The sequence below is a fragment of the Schistocerca nitens genome, chromosome 2 (assembly GCF_023898315.1).
Source record: "Schistocerca nitens isolate TAMUIC-IGC-003100 chromosome 2, iqSchNite1.1, whole genome shotgun sequence".
In the NCBI taxonomy this organism is placed as follows: domain Eukaryota; kingdom Metazoa; phylum Arthropoda; class Insecta; order Orthoptera; family Acrididae; genus Schistocerca; species Schistocerca nitens.
Window position 1 is genome coordinate 684,212,757 of NC_064615.1, and position 20,781 is coordinate 684,233,537.

Here is a 20,781-nt window from a genome sequence, read left to right on the forward strand (position 1 = left end):
AGCCATTTCGTGTGACGTGTTAAGGATATTACAGTGCTGTGTGTAGCACAGACAGGGCATGTCAAATGTTATATTGATTTGTTATGGATTAATAATAAAATGTAACGAAGGAAGAAGATAAATCATGGTCTCTGCAGAGAGACTACTGTTGTCAAAATTCGGAAAGGAACACTTTACGTTTTCATTCGGTGAGTGACTTATAAATCTTCGTAGGGGATTTATATGCTCCCGTTCCTTCTTCAAAATACTATAAGTCATTTAATTTCACGGCACTCCGGTGTATCGAAGGGAGACAACTTACAGAAGATAATGGCTGACAAATGATTAAACCGCGTGCCCACTGCCCGCGAAGTGCTCATAATTAATTGCCACACAAAATTAATAATTTATATTAAAAATGAAGAAATTCCTCCAGCTGTATTTAAGGTGTCGATTTTATTTTGGCAACTAGTTTCAACGTTGTAACAATGTCATCTTCAGGCCCATACACTTGCTGACGTCAACTGCGTGCGGCTGATACTAGAAGTCAGTGGTGAGATAAGGACGTGCTCCATGTAGAAGGTGGTTAGTTACTCCAACCACCTTCCACATGAAGCACGTCCGTATACATGGCTACACTCCATACAAATACTTTCAGATACGAATTCCTGACACTTAAATCTATACTTGATGTTAACAAATTTCTCTTCTTCAGAAACGCTTTCCTTGCCATTGCCAGTCTACATTTTATATCCTCTCTACTTCGACCATCATCAGTTATTTTGCTCCCCAAATAGCAATACTCATTTACTGCTTTAAGCGTCTCATTTCCAATCTAATTCCCGCAGCATCAGCCGATTTAATTCGGCTACATTCCATTATCCTTGTTTTGCTTTTGTTGATGTTCATATCCTCCTTTCAAAATATTGTCCATTCAGCTGCTCCTCCAGGTCCTTTGCTGTCTCAAATAGAATTACAATGTCATCGGCGAATCTCAAAGTTTTTATTTCTTCTCCATGGATTTTAATTCCTACTCCGAATTTTTCTTTTCCTTTACTGTTTGCTCAAAATACAGACTGAATAACATCGAGGATAGGCTACAACTCTGTCTCACTCCCTTCCCAACCACTGCTTCCCTTTCATGCCCCTCGGCTCTTATAACAGTCATCTGGTTTCTGTACAAATTGTAAATAGCCTTTCGCTCCCTGTATTTTACCCCTGCCCCCTTCAGAATTCGAGAGTATTCCAGTCAACTTTGTCAAAAGCTTTCTCTAAGTCTACAAATGCTAGAAACGTAATGTTTGCCGTTCCTTAATCTATTTTGATAAGTCGTAGGGTCAGTATTGCCTCACGTGTTCCAACATTTCTACGGAATCCAAACTGATCTTCCCCGAGGTCGGCTTCTACCAGTTTTTCCATTCGTCTATAAAGATTTCGTGTTCGTATTTTGCAGCCGTTTCTTATTAAACTGATAGTTCGGTAATTTTCACATCTGTCAACACCCGTTTTCTTTGGGAATTTCATAAAAAGCACCACTGCTGGTATTTCTTACTCCTTCAATTTTATGACCAGCCGCAGCCCCACATCCACATCAATGATGGCTCATCTTGATCAAAGCAGAGCTTTCCCCACGGTTGGGTTGCAGGTGGAGTCAGCGCTGACGTACGACGCCGTCCGCGTGCTGGCCGCGGCGCTGTTCCAGACCAGCACCATCGGTCGCCTGCGAACCTGGCCGCTCAGCTGCCTGGACGAGGAGGCCGTCTGGGACCACGGCATCAGCGTGAGGGACTTCATCCGCGACGTGAGTAGGCGCCAGCGTCACAAGTACCATGCATCCTGAAACGTGAGTCTCTGGGCATATAAAATGTTCAAGGAGCTTACGGGAATGTACCCGGATGATGTCTTAGACAACCGCCGATAATGAGCACTCCCTCATTTTTGGGGCATAATGCAACGGGAGAGCGCATCCAGCACCATAACTGTCACCATCCGACTCATTGAGAAGGGTTACTCCGTACCTTGCCCACGTCATCTGAGACCATCAATTTCAGCCTCGAAGTAACCCTTCGCCAGAACAATTATAGTGAAAAGAGTGCTGAGACACACGTTGCGCAATCCACCTACCGTGAATCGTGTAAATGGTGAAAATAACGAGGTGTACATATTTCAACGGCATTTTTGCCTTACGCAGGTAGCATTTCCAACAAGGTTGGTCGAATTCTGCGGAAACGCACGTGAATTATGTCTTTCGACTACCGTATATTGTCTATAAAGTATAATCTTGGTTTAGAGGTCCGTGAAGTGTTGGCCGAAGAGCCAACACCGTGTCACTAGAGGAGGCCGAAATGTACGCGTTTTAGCTCACGCAGGCTGGCGCGAGGAGGGAAGAACTATACTGACGTGAGGTCTGGAACATAACAAGGAATTAGAATTCAGAAAGCGGACGTAGCTAGTTTGGTGCTTAACTTTAATCCATTAATGATGAACGTCGCTCTTGACGGTACATGAGTCACAATATTAATATCAATAGTAACTGAATATGGTTCCTTGCTAGGTCGTAGCAAATGACGTAGCTGAAGGCTGTGCTAAACTGTCATCTCGGCAAATGAGAGCGTATGTGGTCAGTGAACCATCGCTAACAAAGTCGGCTGTACACCTGGGGCGAGTGCTTGGGAGTCTTTCTAGACTAGACCTGCCGTGTGACGGCGCTCGGTCTGCAATCACTGATAGTGGCGACACGCGGGTCCGACGTACACTAACGGACCGCGGCCGATTTAAAGGCTACCACCTAGCAAGTGTGGTGTCTGGCGGTGACACCACAGTCTGTTTGCCGAATTCCTTGCAGTTGTGGCTTTTCGTGCATTCGTCAGACCATCAGGACCGTGGAGGACCAGTGCATAGAGCATAAGCGTCACACACACACTTGCAAGAGCCGAGCAAATTTGTTGTTGAAGAATACTCCCTTGGTACCCGCCATCGTATGCACTATAACAACACAGAGATTCTGACGTCCACTTACAGCTATTTGAAGAGTTCGCTAAGGAAGCAATTAAGATTAAATTAGCAGGTAATTTTATACTCAGAGACGGAGGTTCTTACTTAAATTCTGTTTAGAATACATCTCTCTGCCTGATCACACAGCAACGGGAGAGTTTTAATATTACTTAGACACCAGTTAGTAATTAATATTCACTATCGATAGCTTATGACGTTGGTCATTCTTGACTGTGTGTTGGCGCCAGTGTGTGTGTGTTGTCTTTCTGTACACGACGTTCTTGGTTCTTCGTCGGCGTAGCCCCGAATACCGATGCTTTAAATGTCCTTGCATAGCACTCTGCCATGGCATTGGTGCCTTGAAAATGACGGGGTGTTCACCTATCGAAATATTGGCGGTTGTATTAGAATTTACGAATCTACATTCTCGTAAGTTGTTTGAATAGTGTTCATCCCGAGGACACGGAAAACTCATGCATTGAAGACAAAACACCAGAACATCAAACGGCTACAGGACTTCGTGCTGCTGCCAAGATACCAAAGAAAGATAATTTAGCGAGCTGTATGAGACGCATTCTATGAGATTTCGGAATTGCAACCGGATGATGCCAATTCCTAACCACGATATTTCGGCTAGAGCCAGACAGCTATCATCAGATAAATTTTACAACTGCTGATTTCTGACGCGAACCACTATGTTTATACCACAAGGTTGAGCAGTGGCCCATATACGTGACTGACATCTGTTGGATTTAGTGCACTCTGTTGAATGCTGCTCATCTGTAATGCGCAGGTGCATGCGGAGATAAAAGTAGGTGGTAAAATCACTAAAATTAGCTGTTGCTTGACTTTACACTAGGCGTGAAATTGAGTGTCTGTGAAAAAATTGAAGCTTTGTATCTTCCACCAAAAAAATGTTCACAGATCCATTAATAATCGAATCCTTGAAGGATTTCATCATGGATAAGATTTTCGTGCCAGTATAATCGACGGAATGTCCCGAGGAGACGCTACGCTCAGATATGGCTGAATTATTGGCCTTTGTACGTCTCCATGGGAGGGCAGGTGCTGTATGTCAATGCCATGTAGTTCGCCAGTACCCCTGGTTGTACGTATTTGTGCTATGTATTTATTGAAACACAGTATCCGATCAGTGAAACCATAACAAGTGACTGAGATTGCAGAGAGATAACGTGCATGTAGGCCCTGCAGCGCCCTCCTTCGTGACACCGTACCTCGCAGTGTGACCCTCAGTCATTGCAGATCCCTCAAACTAAGTGGAAACGTGCAGAGCAGATACCAGTACTCATCGTCAGTGTCAAGGGTCCCAATATCAGCATGGGGCTGAGCCCTTATGGAGCAGAGTGACTGGTCTCCAGGTAACGTGTTTGTCGTACTGAGACATTGCAGTAGATACAGGGCACACAGGTGCGATAGTGGTGCGTGTGTGGAGCCAGTGGAAGGAGACAGACACAGCGACCAGTGACTACTGGGCCACAAAATATGATCCCAGTGCGGATTACCGTCATCTTGCCCCATGGCCGTACCGACAGAGCAGCTTCCCCCACAGTGTTGGCTCAACGTCGCGGTACTACAGCTGCCGTGGACATGTCTGAGTCGACGATTCGATGCCATTGGCTGTGGGCTGGACTGGTGGTACGCATGCCGTTGACCAAAAACCACCAACACCTCACACTGCGGTGGACAGGTAAACACCGTCGCTGGCGTGCTCAGTGAGAAAATGTAGTGTTCTCGGACGAGTCCCACCCACATCAATAGTTCAAACTGTGATGGCTCTGTACGTGTTAGATGCTACCGTGAAGAAGACAATAGGGGTAACAGCATTGCTGAGCGGCATAGTGGACAAACGTCAAATGTGATGTTTTGGGGCACCATTGGCTATAGCAAGCGATCTCGTCTCGCACCTATTGAAGGCAATCTGAATAGTAACTGCTACATCAAGGAGGCTTTAGAACTCGAGACTCTATCCCCACTGCAGGCACGTGTCTCATTTCAGCGGAATAATGACCGGTCATATGTGATGTGGAATATACAAGATTCCTTCGAAGAATGACTGGTAACACTGCTTCCCTGGTCTGCACGTTCGCCCGACATGTCGCCCATCGAACTTGTTCAAATGTGTGTGAAATCTTATGGGACTTAACTGCTAAGGTCATCACTCCCTAGGCTTACACACTACTTCACCTAAACTATCCTAAGGACAAACGAACACACCCATGCCCGAGGGAGGACTCGAACCTCCGCTGTGACCAGCCGGACAGTCCATGACTGCAGCGCCCCTGACCGCTCGGCTAATCCCGCGCGGCATCGAACTTGTCTGGGATATGATCTGATGATAACTTTTTCGTCTTCGTCCGCCTGCAACCACTGTCAGTGCTTCTGGACACTCCTACACAGTGGTATTCTGTTCGCCAGCCGCATATCCAGGCTCTCTTTCATTCTACGCCACAACGTAGCGTGACCAAAAACCACCAACACCTCACTCTGCTCTGATTGCAGCATGGTACAGCTTCACACCGTACTGAATTCTCACGGTGAAAGTGCATGCACAGTTCCGTAACTCTAATCATTTGTTTATTGTCTTGTCCCTAATCTGTGGAATGAATTTCAGTGTAATCATACGTCTCCTTCTTGGTGCCGCAATTTTCACAAACAGATGTCTACGTAGTTGCAGCCTTTTCGTGTGGTGTGGTTCTGGGCCGAATTGAGAAATAAATGTTTTGTCATTAACGCTGCTGCAGTGTGTTGTTCTATGACGAACATGCAGTAAAGTTCACGAATACCAATGCAACTATGTTATAACGTTGACTTCTCGCTATAAAGACATTGGACCTTCAGGAAAAGCTATACCCAAGGTTTTAGAGCAGCATAACAGCTATGAATAAGTACACAATTGCGGTGGATCTCTGACAAAGCCCACAAATAAACGATACAAACGATGGAGAAGCCTAGACTTTTGTTAGCCTTTACAGAGAAGACGTAATTGTGGCATCTCGGTTTTACGACAAATTTCAGAAACTCGAATTCAGTAATTTCACGATCCTTTCAGGTAACAAAGAAAAATAAAATGTAAGAAAATGAAAAAAACGTGAAGCATTATTGATCAGCGAGTGAATCTGATGAAAACTATTTAATCTGATGAAAATTAGTTAGTCATTGTGTTCAAATACGTGTATGAAGCAAAACATTATGACAACTGTCCTCCACGAGACTGAAAGTGGTATAACAAGAACAGTTCTGGCCCGAAGTGTTGACGGTGACAACGATGATGTTACCGACGAGGCCGGCCACTGTGGCGGAGCGGTCCTAGGCGCTTCAGTCTCGAACCGCGCTGCTGGTGCGGTCGCAGGTTCGAATCCTGCCTCGGGCATGGATGTGTGTGATGTCCAGGTTAGTTACGTTTAAGTAGTTCTAAGTCTAGGGGACTGATGACCTCAAATATTAAGTCCCATAGTGCTTAGAGCATTTTTATTGATGAGTCAAGGGATTTACCCACCCCTTACGCCTCCCCCATCTGACAGAGGCCGATTGCCCTAAATATCAAATGTCGGGAATTCAGATTCTGGCAGGAAATTAAAAACTTCGCGTGACATTCAAAACATAGTCCAATTGCAATAGTGTGTTTTCTTTGGAAGGAAGATTGTTATCCTAAATATGAATTGGCGGGAAATCCAAGATGATACATTGTCATCCTGGCTGACTTGGAATCTGGTCCTGGCTCTATGTCACAATCAAAAACCTGAAATACAAGGACCAGTGACGTCATAATCCAAGATGGCTGACCTGGAATGTAAGATAGCGATCGATCATGGCGACTGTGGCATAGTGGCACACCTTTATGACGTCAAAATACAGCTCATACTCGTCGGGCTGTTATAAAAGTGTGGAATCCTGACATTCTGTCCCATTATCTTGAGATAATGTCATGGCTCTACTATGAGGTCAGAAACCCAAGTTGGTAACCTGGAATACAAGGTGACAATCGAAAGCGGCGACCAGACCATACTGGGACAGGCTGTATGTCGTGAGAGTCTGAGTTCTGGAATACTGGCACAATGACGTCAGGGACAAAGAATGTTTGTGTATCTCCGGGCCTGTCCGTTGACCTAATTGCTATGTTTTTGACTCAAGCTACTATTCACTCAGAGGTGTATGGTCACGGCATACTCTAAGTTTGGATGGGTTTTTACACTCCTGGAAATGGAAAAAAAAAAACACATTGACACCGGTGTGTCAGACCCACCATACTTGCTCCCGACACTGCGAGAGGGCTGTACAAGCAATGATCACACGCACGGCACAGCGGACACACCAGGAACCGCGGTGTTGGTCGTCGAATGGCGCTAGCTGCGCAGCATTTGTGCACCGCCGCCGTCAGTGACAGCCAGTTTGCCGTGGCATACGGAGCTCCATCGCAGTCTTTAACACTGGTAGCATGCCGCGACAGCGTGGACGTGAACCGTATGTGCAGTTGACGGACTTTGAGCGAGGGCTTATAGTGGGCATGCGGGAGGCCGGGTGGACGTACCGCCGAATTGCTCAACACGTGGGGCGTGAGGTCTCCACAGTACATCGATGTTGTCGCCAGTGGTCGGCGGAAGGTGCCCGTCGACCTGGGACCGGACCGCAGCGACGCACGGATGCACGCCAAGACCGTAGGATCCTACGCAGTGCCGTAGGGGACCGCACCGCCACGTCCCAGCAAATTACGGACACTGTTGCTCCTGGGGTATCGGCGAGGAACATTCGCAACCGTCTCCATGAAGCTGGGCTACGGTCCCGCACACCGTTAGGCCGTCTTCCGCTCACGCCCCAACATCGTGCAGCCCGCCTCCAGTGGTGTCGCGACAGGCGTGAATGGAGGGACGAATGGAGACGTGTCGTCTTCAGCGATGAGAGTCGCTTCTGCCTTGGTGCCAATGATGGTCGTATGCGCGTTTGGCGCCGTGCAGGTGAGCGCCACAATCAGGACTGCATACGACCGAGGCACACAGGGCCAACACCCGGCATCATGGTGTGGGGAGCGATCTCCTACACTGGCCGTACACCACTGGTGATCGTCGAGGGGACACTGAATAGTGCACGGTACATCCAAACCGTCATCGAACCCATCGTTCTACCATTCCTAGACCGGCAAGGGAACTTGCTGTTCCAACAGGACAATGCACGTCCGCATGTATCCCGTGCCACCCAACGTGCTCTAGAAGGTGTAAGTCAACTACCCTGGCCAGCAAGATCTCCGGATCTGTCCCCCATTGAGCATGTTTGGGACTGGATGAAGCGTCGTCTCACGCGGTCTGCACGTCCAGCACGAACGCTGGTCCAACTGAGGCGCCAGGTGGAAATGGCATGGCAAGCCGTTCCACAGGACTACATCCAGCATCTCTACGATCGTCTCCATGGGAGAATAGCAGCCTGCATTGCTGCGAAAGGTGGATATACACTGTACTAGTGCCGACATTGTGCATGCTCTGTTGCCTGTGTCTATGTGCCTGTGGTTCTGTCAGTGTGATCATGTGATGTATCTGACCCCAGGAATGTGTCAATAAAGTTTCCCCTTCCTGGGACAATGAATTCACGGTGTTCTTATTTCAATTTCCAGGAGTATATTTAAACAAACAGCAGGGTGGAAAGGGCCTTCTGACACTCCCGCATACCACCGCCCTTATTCTCCTAAGTTAAAGTCCAGTAATAGGAATACTTATGTTTTTATTGTAACTAATACCTTAACAAGGAGTGCTCCCTTTTCGGCAGTCGTGAAGCTCATGGGCACCAGACATGTCGATAAGTACGCCACAGCCCGTCCGCAGGACCCCGCTAGGAGCCATATCACAGCGCACCACTGCGGCCAAAGTCACAGTGCCCGCCTAAGACATAGAGCTCCACCCACCCTGGACTTACACCACCATCTATGACAGCTCCACGCAAGGAGGCACCACAGTACCACCTGCATACCATCGATTTATCAATTCTTATCAGCCCCGAATATGCTAAGAACATAGTAAAATTTGAGTGTGTTTTACAACACTTTTGCTACCCATAGTCAGCGAGTTTTTGACAGCTTTTCCCTGAACATTAAATGTTTATTTTTCGCTTTCGATGCGCTGTTCCCCATTTGAAACACAAAGAACGAATCATCAGTTTCTGTTTCACAAATAGGTAACGAAATGCAGAAATTTCTTTATTCACGAGATTTATCATTACTTTTCTATTTTCCCTTCATTTTTCACGCTATAAGAGACAACCGTGAGAGTAGTGTCCATCAGCTGAACAAAATTTCCATAGAAGACTTTTCTCATGCCACGGGATGTTGTGAACTGTGCTAATAGTGCAATGACTGAAACTAGTCGTATCTCGTTGAAGCGCTCTTTTTATTACTTTCGTCTGTTATTGGAGCATATCGTGTAAGAATATGATCAATGTATTAGCGATGCCATCGGGTAACCGTACAAAATAATCACTGTTCCCTCTTCACACGGTGTGGTGAGAATGAAGCTGTCTTGTACGTTACCCTCCTTTTACACCTAAAATATTGTTGCTATCAGGAATAAAGCGATAGACAACTACCACTTCACATTCCTTTTTGGTTGCTGTAAGTAATGTACGAGGGGCAGTCACACGAAAACCTTTAATCTTTTAAATTTTTTTGTTGAACAAAAGTGGAACACAAGTCTGTCATTTTTCGACATAGGCCTCCTGTCATTCAACACAATTCCTCCGGTGCACAGGAAGTGTACAGATTTCTCTGAAAAAAAAAATTCTTTTGGTCGCGTGCACAGCCACCTAAGGATTAATTTTAGTGTAGTTGCTCTTCCAAACAGCACCCCGTGTGAGCAAACAAGTTCCATCTTTACCTGCCGTTACTCGTACTTTAGGTACATGGGCTATGCATTGCTCTGTTTAAAAAGAATAGCTCGATGTAGTCATAAGGTCGAGCTGTGCATGTCTGCTTTCATGTCTCACAGCTAATTCACTGCAAATAGTAACTTGTAGCTGTTTTTATGCAGTCAACTAGTTTTTGCCTCAGTTAAAACTGCGAGTTAATAAAATACACAAAATACAAATTAAAAGTTGAATAATTTAGTAACTAGCGTTCCATTGTAGTCTCTTTAATCGATGTAGACGATAGAGAATTATGGTGAATAACGTTTATTCAAGAAATAACATGTCAAATACATGGAAAGTGATCCTACGATATTCAGTTAAAACACAGAAAGGAAATAATCTTATCAAATTCAGTAAGTTTCGTTGAGAGCGGTACGAGAACGGTAATAAAATCCAATACCTAAATAGTCATTAAAGATACAAGGAAACTGAGACCTTGAAAGGTGGCTACACTGAGCCACAGCGCCAGAGATCGCGCTAGAGAGTATTGTTCCGCCGCCTCCACTGGCAGTGATTATTGAGATGTCGTAGTGGGCAGTGCTTGTCGAGGACTCGTAGTAGTCAGTGTGTGTTGAGATGTGCTAGTGGGCAGTGTTTGTCGAGATGTTGTTCCATGTTTTATGCAGTTGTTTGATGGGCTAGACAGCAGATGGTTCGAATGGAAATACTGTAATGATCAGAGTGCTTTTCGTCAATATATATGAAGGTAAAATATTCCGTGTTTTTTTTTCATTATTTCAGTGTCTTAAATAATGCGTCATTACAGGTTCAGTCAACAAAGCATCTGGCTTGTGTTCTTGTATTAGAGTGTAATTCTGGTTTTCTTGAGTAATTATGGTATTTCTATTTTCTTTAATTACTTCAGTATAAATGATATTTAAAATTTCTTGTGTTATTGAAGAAGAACCGTGCCAGATGCGTACGTTGAGTCATACTTCCACACACAGAACAGTTACACTTGTGCTTTGGTTTCGTAGGTTTTATAGTTGCTGGGGACTTAATTAATTAATTGTGTTAATGAAAATTTCCATTTCATTCTTTGTTGTTGTTCTATGCAGTCAGATAGCGTAATAATACTAGTCAGGGCCAACCGTTTACGAGACTTCGTAATCGGACAGACAGCTACTAAAGCAAAAAAATTAAAATTATTTGCATTCTATTTTAATTAAGCCCCCATGCACGTGGCGACCGCTGCTTCGGATCGTCCCTTGGAATTCTTCTGATTGTAAAAAATAGTAGACAGTAGTATTGTTGTAGTAATTTGTAGTTTAGTAATTGTAGTCTATTTTGCATGTGTAGATTTGGTAATTGTCATTCTTCTAATGGTATTTATTTTGCAAAATTTCATTTCTGTTGTCTTGTCTACGGGTTTGACAATTAGTGCTATTATTTCAATTGTTCGATTAATCGTGTTTGAGGGAAACATTTCGCGTGAATGGTATTGTTGGAGATAAAGTGTCATTGTGTGTAATGTTCATATAGTGACGAGTTTTGTATGTTTTGTAAATGATTACGCGATCGATGAAAAAGGCAAAAATGATGGATAGTCAGAATAACGAAATTGTTGACATGGCGAACTCGCCAACACAGCAGAACAGGATGATGAATAATGAAGCGGAAAACAATTTAATAAGTCGGGAAAATAGTCCGGAACCATTTCAAAATTTTTCTCAATCAGAAAATTTTCAGAATTCGAGATTAACGACAGAAGATTCTGGAATAGTATTGAATACAGATAGCCTTACAGCTATGACGAAGGAAGCTGGTTTTATGGGAAATGTTAGGGGCGAAAGGAATTTGGAACTAGTTCATATGGAGCAGTTGATGGGTATAATATTAAATTTGGGATCTGAATTAAAAACACGGTTAGACTCACAAGGATCTGAATTAAAAACTGAGATGGGAACAATTAAAACAGAGATGGGAACTTTGGCAACACGGTTAGAAACAAATAGGGAAACAATGGAAACACGGTTAGACTCATTGGGATCACAGTTAGGATCTGAATTGAAAACGGTGGCAACACGGCTAGAAACAGAGATGGAAACAATGGAAACACGGTTAGACTCACGAATAGGGACATGTTTCAAAAATATGAAGGATGAATTAAAGAAAGAAATTAGAGAAGAAGTACAACCGATTTTGAATTCTCACAATAATAGATTAATTGCAGTAGAGATTAGACAAAGGGAACAGGATAGAGAACAGGAAGAAAGAGATCGCGTGATAGTACAGAAATTTTCAGAGTTAAATTTACAACGTGCACACGATAAGGAAGAAATATTTGAGAGAATCGAGGAATCCGTACCAAATGACAGAATAAATAACCTAACACAACAATATGAACAGTTAACTACCAAATGTGTTAATACTGAAACCCGAGTCGCGACACTTACGGAAGACGTAAATAAACAGAAAGAAAAAATAGGTGACTTATCGGAAAGAGTTGAGGAGATTTCAGATAAATTGCCAAAGCTTAGTTTACATGGGGACAGAGAGTCGGATGATACAGCTCCATTACCATTTGCAGAAACCGAAGAGTACCAGAACATAAATAAGCATGTTGAAAATCAGGGAAAATTTAATGAACGTGTTAAAAGGGAAGTTGAGGCATTACGAAAGCAAGTCAAACAAATTGAAGGGGAAATTGTAGGAAAAGACAGCAAAAGAAATTTGGAATCACAGATAGCAGAAGGGTTTGAAGAAAATAATTTGTTTCATTTACGGGATGCAACAAGAGAGCGCCAGGCGCGCGAACTTGACAATAATCGACATTCAAACTGGGACAGACGCGGTAGGTCTTTGTCGCCACGAGGCGAAAACTTTGACTATAAACACTTTTTGACTGTTCGGAAATTTAAGATCTTCCGCAATTCTAAGAATGACATACATCCATGTGCATGGTTAGATCAATTTATGTATGCACTCCCACCAAATTGGCCACTAAGTCACAAACTGGAATTTATGTGTGGATATTTAGAAAACGAACCGGCGACGCGGATGCGCGCACTCATTAGAGATTGTAATAATCTGAATGATTTTTATCATGCATTTCTATCGGCATATTGGTCCGAAAACACACAAGACAGAGTCAAACATAGTCTGATTATGCAGCGTAATTTTAAACAGTCTGAGTTCCGCACGCCGGCAGAATACTTTGAAGACATGATTCGAAAGAATCAGTTCCTGTCCAACCCTTATAGCCCGACTGAATGAATTCGCATTTGTTTAACTAAGCTGCCACAATCCATAAGACAAATTGCTTTAGCTGGAAGATGTAAAGACGACATTGAGACTTTTAAGACTTTGTTACAAGAACTTGAGTATGACAACGACGACGGGACTTCTTGTAACTTTTTCAGTAACAGTAATTACGATAGATTTTCAGAGAAAAGGGATAGTGATCGGAACGGGCGTTATATGGGTAACTTTGAGAATAACAGACGTAACAGACAGGACAATAGATACCAGCCTTATGACAATAACAGACGTTCTAACAGAAATTACACAGACAATTATAATAACGGTAATTCTTACCGGAATGATCAATCATACGGAAACAGTAATCGGTATCATCAAGACAGAAATTATTCATACAATAATATAAAATCTTACTACAGAAATAACCAGGGTAGTAGGTCTAACAGTAATTTCAGAAGTGACAGTCGAAATTATACAAGAAGTAGTTATGCAGACAGACAGGAAAACAGAAATTTTAATAACAGACACAACCAAGAATTTGCATCTAACAGACAGGAAGGACCTAATTGGCATCCTCCGCGTGACAGAAATTCAGAGAGACAAGTGGAAATAGTAGAAATTGATCCGCGAAATGGCGGGAATAATCAAAGACGTGACGCAAACAATCGACCATGACTTGCAGCTTCGGCTTCTGGCAGCAATATAGACGGTTCAGAAAGTAATGACACTACAACTCTACACTACGTACACCTGGAAGATATGAGAGACATTTTGCTAGGCGAAAAGGAAAATAATGTAGACGCATTTTTACATCCTGTTATTGAAGTATGTGTGGGTAAGAATAAGTTCACTGCAGTTTTAGATTCTGGGAGCCCATTGAACGTCATTAGTGAATCAGTTTTTCGTATATGTGAAAGAACTATTGCCTGTCCTGTGTTACCTATTTCTAAAACTACAATTCGAGGAGCGATTTCTGGAAAAGGTGTGGAAGTCAAACAACAGACCAACCTAAATTTCATTTGTCAAGGATACGAATTGTCTGCTAATTTTATTATTGTTCCATTACTCAGTACACAGATTATATTAGGTATGGAGTTTCTTAACACACATAAGGCAATTTTGAACTTTAAAGAAGGAAGTGTGAATTTGACTGTTGCCGGAATGCCGAAATGTTTGAAATTTTTCGAGTGTTTAGCAAGATCTGAATCAGATACAAAATGTTTAAGGTTTCTTACTTCTGATGTTTTCGTTGAGCATTATGACGACAGTGTGTTTATTCATGACAATGACAATAGATACAGAGACGCGATGGAGGATATAATTAGTAGCGAAGAATTAATTAATGAAAAGGTTAAAAAAGCTGAAGTGCCAGATGACGTTGCAAGAGAAGAGCTGCACCATATTTTGACTTTACATGCTACAGTGTTTAGTCATCACACAGGAACTATACAAGGCTTACAATATTTATTTAAAGTAAAAGAACACACACCATTTCACGGAAAAACGTACGCTATTCCTTTGGCTTACAGAGACAAGGTTAAGAATGAACTTCAATACATGTTAGATCAGGGCATTATTGAGCCAGCAGTCAGCCCTTATACCAGCCCATTACACGTTGTTCTTAAAAAGGATGGGTCAATTCGTTTGGTTCTGGATTCCAGACAGATAAATAATATTATTATTCCTGAAACTGACCGTCCACAAAATTTAGATGAACTTCTTCAACATTTCCATGGAATTAAAGTTTTATCCACGATTGATATGCGCGCAAGTTTTTGGCAAATAGAACCTGATTGTAGAACCTGATTGTAGAAAATATACTCCCTTTTTAGCCTTTGGTAACTGTTACCAGTTTCGGAAATTACCGTTTGGACTTACTGTATCTTCTGCAGCATTCATTCGTAGTTTAAATGAAATTTTACCTGTTTATCTTCGTGACAATATTACTTCATATGTTGACGATATTCTTATTGCTAAACGTTCTTGGAGTGAGCATAACAAAATTTTGGATTCATTATTACGTATTTTTCACGAGTTGGCATGACAGTGAACTTGGAAAAATCTGAATTTGGTCGTTCTCAGGTGAAATTTCTCGGTCACATTATTTCTACAGAAGGTATTCTCCCTGATCCAGAGAAACTAGACGCTATTCGTAATTATGCTGTTGCTACCACAAAACGTGATGTTCGTAGTTTCCTTGGTGTCTGTAATTTTCTTAGACGCTTTGTTAGATTGGACAATTTGGCCACACCTCGTTTATGTGAACTATCTGGAAAAAATTCTAATTGGTGTTGGGATGAGGAAGCTCAGTCAGAATTTGAACAACTTCGTGATGCTTTAGTTGCTGCTCGACTTCTTTCACATCCGGATTTATCTAAAGATTTTTGTTTGGCGACGGACTCATCATACAAAGGCCTAGGTGCACATTTATTTCAAGAGATAGAAGAAAACGGCGTTGTAGTACAGAAGACTATTGCATTTGGAAGTCGTGTTCTCTCTAAATCCGAAAAGAATTATTCGATTACGGAACTTGAAGCTTTGGCTGTTGTTTGGGCTTTCACAAAATTTCGCACATTTTTGTTTGGTAGACATACTAAGGTTTACACTGATCATCGAGCTTTGGAATTTCTTATGTCAACAAAATTAACTCATGGCAGATTGTCACGATGGGCGTTGTACCTACAGGAATTTGATTTTAGTATTGTTTACATACAGGGATCTTCAAAAAATGGTTCAAATGGCTCTGAGCGCTATGGGACTCAACTGCTGAGGTCATTAGTCCCCTAGAACTTAGAACTAGTTAAACCTAACTAACCTAAGGACATCACAAACATCCATGCCCGAGGCAGGATTCGAACCTGCGACCGTAGTGGTCCTGCGGTTCCAGACTGCAGCGCCTTTAACCGCACGGCCACTTCGGCCGGCAGGGATCTTCAAACATTGTTGCTGATGCTTTATCACGTGCACCTATGGGTTTGAAACAAAGTGCTGAAGAGGACTGCAAAGAAAACCATTATTGTTTGATGTACATTCAAGGTGTTGCGTTTGAGAACTTTATTTCGTCTTCGCTCCAGGACATCGCTAAGGAGCAAAATAAGGATCCAATCTGGAAGGACATTAAGGAGAAGTGGAGGAGAAAGGAAAGCGTAGCGATCAGACAGTATTATTTAGTTCGCAATGATATTCTTTTTAAACGAAAATCGGTCGACAACTCTGTTTGGTTAGTTTGTATTCCTGATGAGTGGGTCAATAAATTGATTTGGTACACACATTTCAGTTATGCGCACTTTGGTCCCAGAAAATGCTTTCATAAATTGCGAGAAAATTGCTACTTCAGTAATATGGAAAAACGTATTCGATCTGTTCTTGCCAAATGCAAATTATGTCAACAGGCTAAGCCGCCAATTGTTTCTCACAGAGCACCGTTGTTTCCTATCAGTCCAGCGAAATTAAAGGAGATGGCTGCAGTCGATTTGTTCGGTCCAGTGGTTCGTTCTACTAATGGTTTTGCGTACATTTTCGTAGCAGTGGAATTGACATCAAAATATGTGTGTTTTACACCTTTACGCAAGGCAACAGCTCGTTCAGTATCTAACGCTTTCACCAAACATTTTCTTAAAGAAGTTGGTTATGTTGATAAGGTTATATCAGATAATGGATCACAGTTTCGCTCTAAAATTTGGCTTCGTACTCTACGGCGTCGAAAGATTGAACCAATTTTTTTATTTCACTTTTTCACCCTCAATCTAATGCTTCAGAGAGATGGATGAAGGAAATCAATAAATTGTGCCGTCTTTATTGTCATCAGAATCACAGAACTTGGGATCAATATCTTCATATTTTTCAAAACATTCTGAATGAACTTCCTAATGACTCAACTTCTTTACTGCCTGCCTCTATTGATATTAAAAAACAAAGCACCGTCAAATCGCATTTCTGAAATTGTTCCTTTTCCGCCTTCACGGAAACTGCGGCATTCTGAAGTTGTCAACCTGGCTCTACGAAATATTGCGTCTGCGGCTGCAAGAAGGAAGAAATCAGCTAAACGCCCTGGTCGTTTAAAAATTTTGTCAGTTGGTCAAAAGGTGCTAATTAAGTCTCATCGTTTGTCTCATAAAGGAAAAGGCTTATGTCGCAAATTTTTTCTGCTTTATAACGGTCCATATAGAATTCGCAAAATTATTCATGATAACACTGTTGAAGTAGAAACTCTTAAATCTCGGCGCTCTAAGGGAATACATCATATATCGAACGTAAAAATTTTTGTGGAATGGCATACTTTTGAGAAACCAACAGTTATACGTAAACATGCGGAGAATGCAAGGATACCGCGCTGTGTTCTGGCGGCGGCGCGTACTCAAAGCAACAGTGAAGTCTGCGCACCGCACAAGGCTGTCGTTGACCGCAAACAATCACCTTCTACGTCACGCGTCTACAGGTGATCGAGCGCTCAGTGCAAATGCACTGACAGACGTAAACAAATACACAGTCTAATTTCTCCGACTAAATTCTGTATAAAGCTATGGTGACTTTATAAATTATGTTATTAACGTTCAGTATTTTTCAGGATACGGTTGTATAAAATATTTAAGACCTTCAGGTAAATTCTGTGCATGTCCGACGTTAAGACGACTTACTATGGAGAAAATTTCAGGAGGAATGTAATTTCGAAGAAAAAAGTAATAAACTGAAAAAGGTAACTGTTAATTGAATTTATTTTTCAGGTAACATAATTCCACCTAGGTACGTACTTTAGACGTAATTTGCTGCTTGGGATTACGTGACTCATACGCTGTGCTAAATTTCATGTTCTATGAATTTACGTGTGAAGCGACGTGCTTGTGTACATTTGCTGATTTTGACAGTTATTGATTAATGAACAGTGTTGTTACTTGTGTATATTATGCATCGCTTGGCTGCTAGGCTTTTTCACTGATGTCATATTTTTTAATTATGTACCTGCTGTGCTTATTTATTTAAATTATAATTGTCACCTGATTAATTGTGCTGATGTGGTTATGTACGTAGGTTACACTTTGTGATTTATCTGCTTGCGCCTTCATGTTTACTTATTAAGATGACACACGAACATTTATTTGCTTATGCTGATATGATGCTAATGACTTGTTTATTACGTAAGATATATGATTGCTGCTGTGCGTATGGATTGCATATTTACACATTTCTGTTTTGTTGTCATAACTACTCTTCAAGTTAGAATATAGCAATGCTGATGTACGGTGTGCGAACATGGAGTTTAGGTCACATTATGGTATTAATTATAGATTGTACGCTTGGCAGAGCCTTGTTGTAGGAATTGTGTTGCATCCACTTGTTGACATTCTGTTCTCTACTGGTATATTTACTCGCTATTGCTTGTTTTGCTTATGCTCAGTGCCTTACATTTTTAAGATAAGAAAATGAACTGCAGTAATTCGCCGAACGACATTAGTACAAGAAACTTCATTGAAGTGACATGAGCTGGAGGTTTTATGGAAGCTGTATAAATTTATGCTAATAGGAAGGAAGCTAACGACATGACACACCAACATTAGGTTTAGACCATTGACAGTTATTACACTGCATTCTTCGTGAGCAATTGAAATAGATTCATTCTTTGTTGTTGTTCTATGCAGTCAGATAGCGTAATAATACTAGTCAGGGCCAACCGTTTACGAGACTTCGTAATCGGACAGACAGCTACTAAAGCAAAAAAATTAAAATTATTTGCATTCTATTTTAATTAAGCCCCCATGCAACCTTTTCGTGATTACAATACATGAAATATTCTACAGCTCAAAAACATTCAGAGTTCAACATGATGATTCACAAATTGACATTTGTGATACAAAGAACAGTAACTCATACTGTGTCTATCCTAAATTCATAATACAAGTGGAAAAAGTTAGTCCTATACTGACAAACCTTTTGAAATAACATTTCCTTCAGAAGTTAACGTATGGTAGTGGCCATTCACTGCCCAGTATTAATCACGTGCCCAGTCGAACACCTCTCCTTACCACAGGCAGGTCTGCTTCCTTCAAGCACAAACGTTAGAGTGTCGAGAATCACTCCCTTGAGCTTTTTATTCATAAAGTCCCAGTCTTCACTTGACTCCCATAGTGTTCCAATACTGTCTGGATTTCCGTTGGCTGAAGGATGTCCCCGCCAAAAATACATCGTTTTTAAGCTCTACGGGTCCCAGACTAAACTAACACAGGGTGGGGCAAATACAAGTGGCCAGAGAGCAGAGCTCCAGGGTACAAAGACAAACAGCAGAGGAAAGGAAATGGAGTACTAAACTGGGTGTAGCGGGTGTTGAGAGCGACCATCATTCATATCTTGGAAATTTCGGGCCCAGGTCAACAATTTGCAGAAAGCGGATCGAAGCTGGACAGTTGCTGTTGCTACAATCTCATCCGAAATGTTCTTCTGCAATTCTGAGGGCTATGAGGATTGTTGTGATACATCTCACACTTGGGTGTTCCCCTCATAGAGTAATCGCACACTGACAGATCAAGTGACCTGATTGGCCAGCTAGGGCTGCGACCAGACTGACCTCTGCTAACAACTTTGTCAGACGTGAAGACTGTGTAAATGTGCTCCAAGGTTCTGCTGACTGTATGGCCAGTTGCTCCATCCTGTTGAAAGTAATTGTAAGTCTTTTTCTCCTCTGTTAATGCCGCGACTAATGGCCCAGGCCACTTTTATTTGCCCCATCCTGTATATTACAACAATATTTAAGTAAATAAATCTTATAAACATTTGGTCTCACTCATACCATTCACAATATATAGAACAAAGGTATGGCCATAAATAAATAGCTTTTCAGAAACGTCTTTTGACACCCTTTTACAAAGGTAGTGTCAGCTAACACATGCAATTGACTATTTATTAAATTACTATGATTTTGTATTATCAATTGTAATTAATGTTTAAATAGAGTTACTTGCCAAATAATAAACTTTTCACTAAGTAAATACACAAGTATGACAAAATATGAGGTATTCATTTGCTGTGTAATTGTGGAAGATACGGTGTTCTGATAAACATTTGCATAATAACAAGATGTTAAACATGTCATAAGCCAGTAAATAAAACAGAAACAGATGAGTGGCTTTGAGAGATGATAGCTATCATGTAATGCTATCATCTGAGACACTGTGTGTTGAAATCGCATGAAACGCTTAAAAGTTGTTAATTCACAGGTTCATTGCGAAAACGTTTATTCATTGTAAAATATTAACTTCTGTAGTTTTAAATATATTGAAAATAGTGTTGTGTCACTGGACGTGCCTCATTTTTATGAGATCGCAAATATATTAAGATTTTCTTTAACACATGACTGTAGATTATTATAGATTCTCAAGGAGCTGTAAGAAGTCACCTTTCAACTTGTCTGACGCTCCGCTATTTTTGCTGCGTTTCCTGCACGAAGGCAATGTGATTAAAAGCCGTCCAAATTCTTAGCTTTGGGATTTACCCATTTTCAGCGACGCTGCTCGTCTTTGCACCTGGACTCACGAGTACTGGCCGCCTATATGGAGCTGCCGCAGCGCACCCTCCGTCATGGTCCCGCTAGCGCCCTGCTCCCCTCGTATCACCTCCAGGCGGCCAAGTTCCTCGCCTACATACGCGTAAGGTTACAACCACTTGCTCCACCTCTTCAATGAAACGAAATTTCTTTTCTCCCATCGTTTC

The 20,781-nt window shown here is 42.0% G+C and overlaps 1 protein-coding gene across 1 annotated transcript in view; it reads left to right on the top strand.

Moving 5' to 3' along the window:
- LOC126236824 (glutamate receptor ionotropic, kainate 2-like) overlaps positions 1 to 20,781 on the top strand; it is a 238,785-nt gene that overhangs the window by 103,480 nt on the left and 114,524 nt on the right. Inside the window, exon 8 of the mRNA XM_049946424.1 lies at positions 1,625 to 1,780. Coding sequence (XP_049802381.1) covers positions 1,625 to 1,780 — 156 coding nt within the window. The remainder of the gene's footprint in view (positions 1 to 1,624; positions 1,781 to 20,781) is intronic.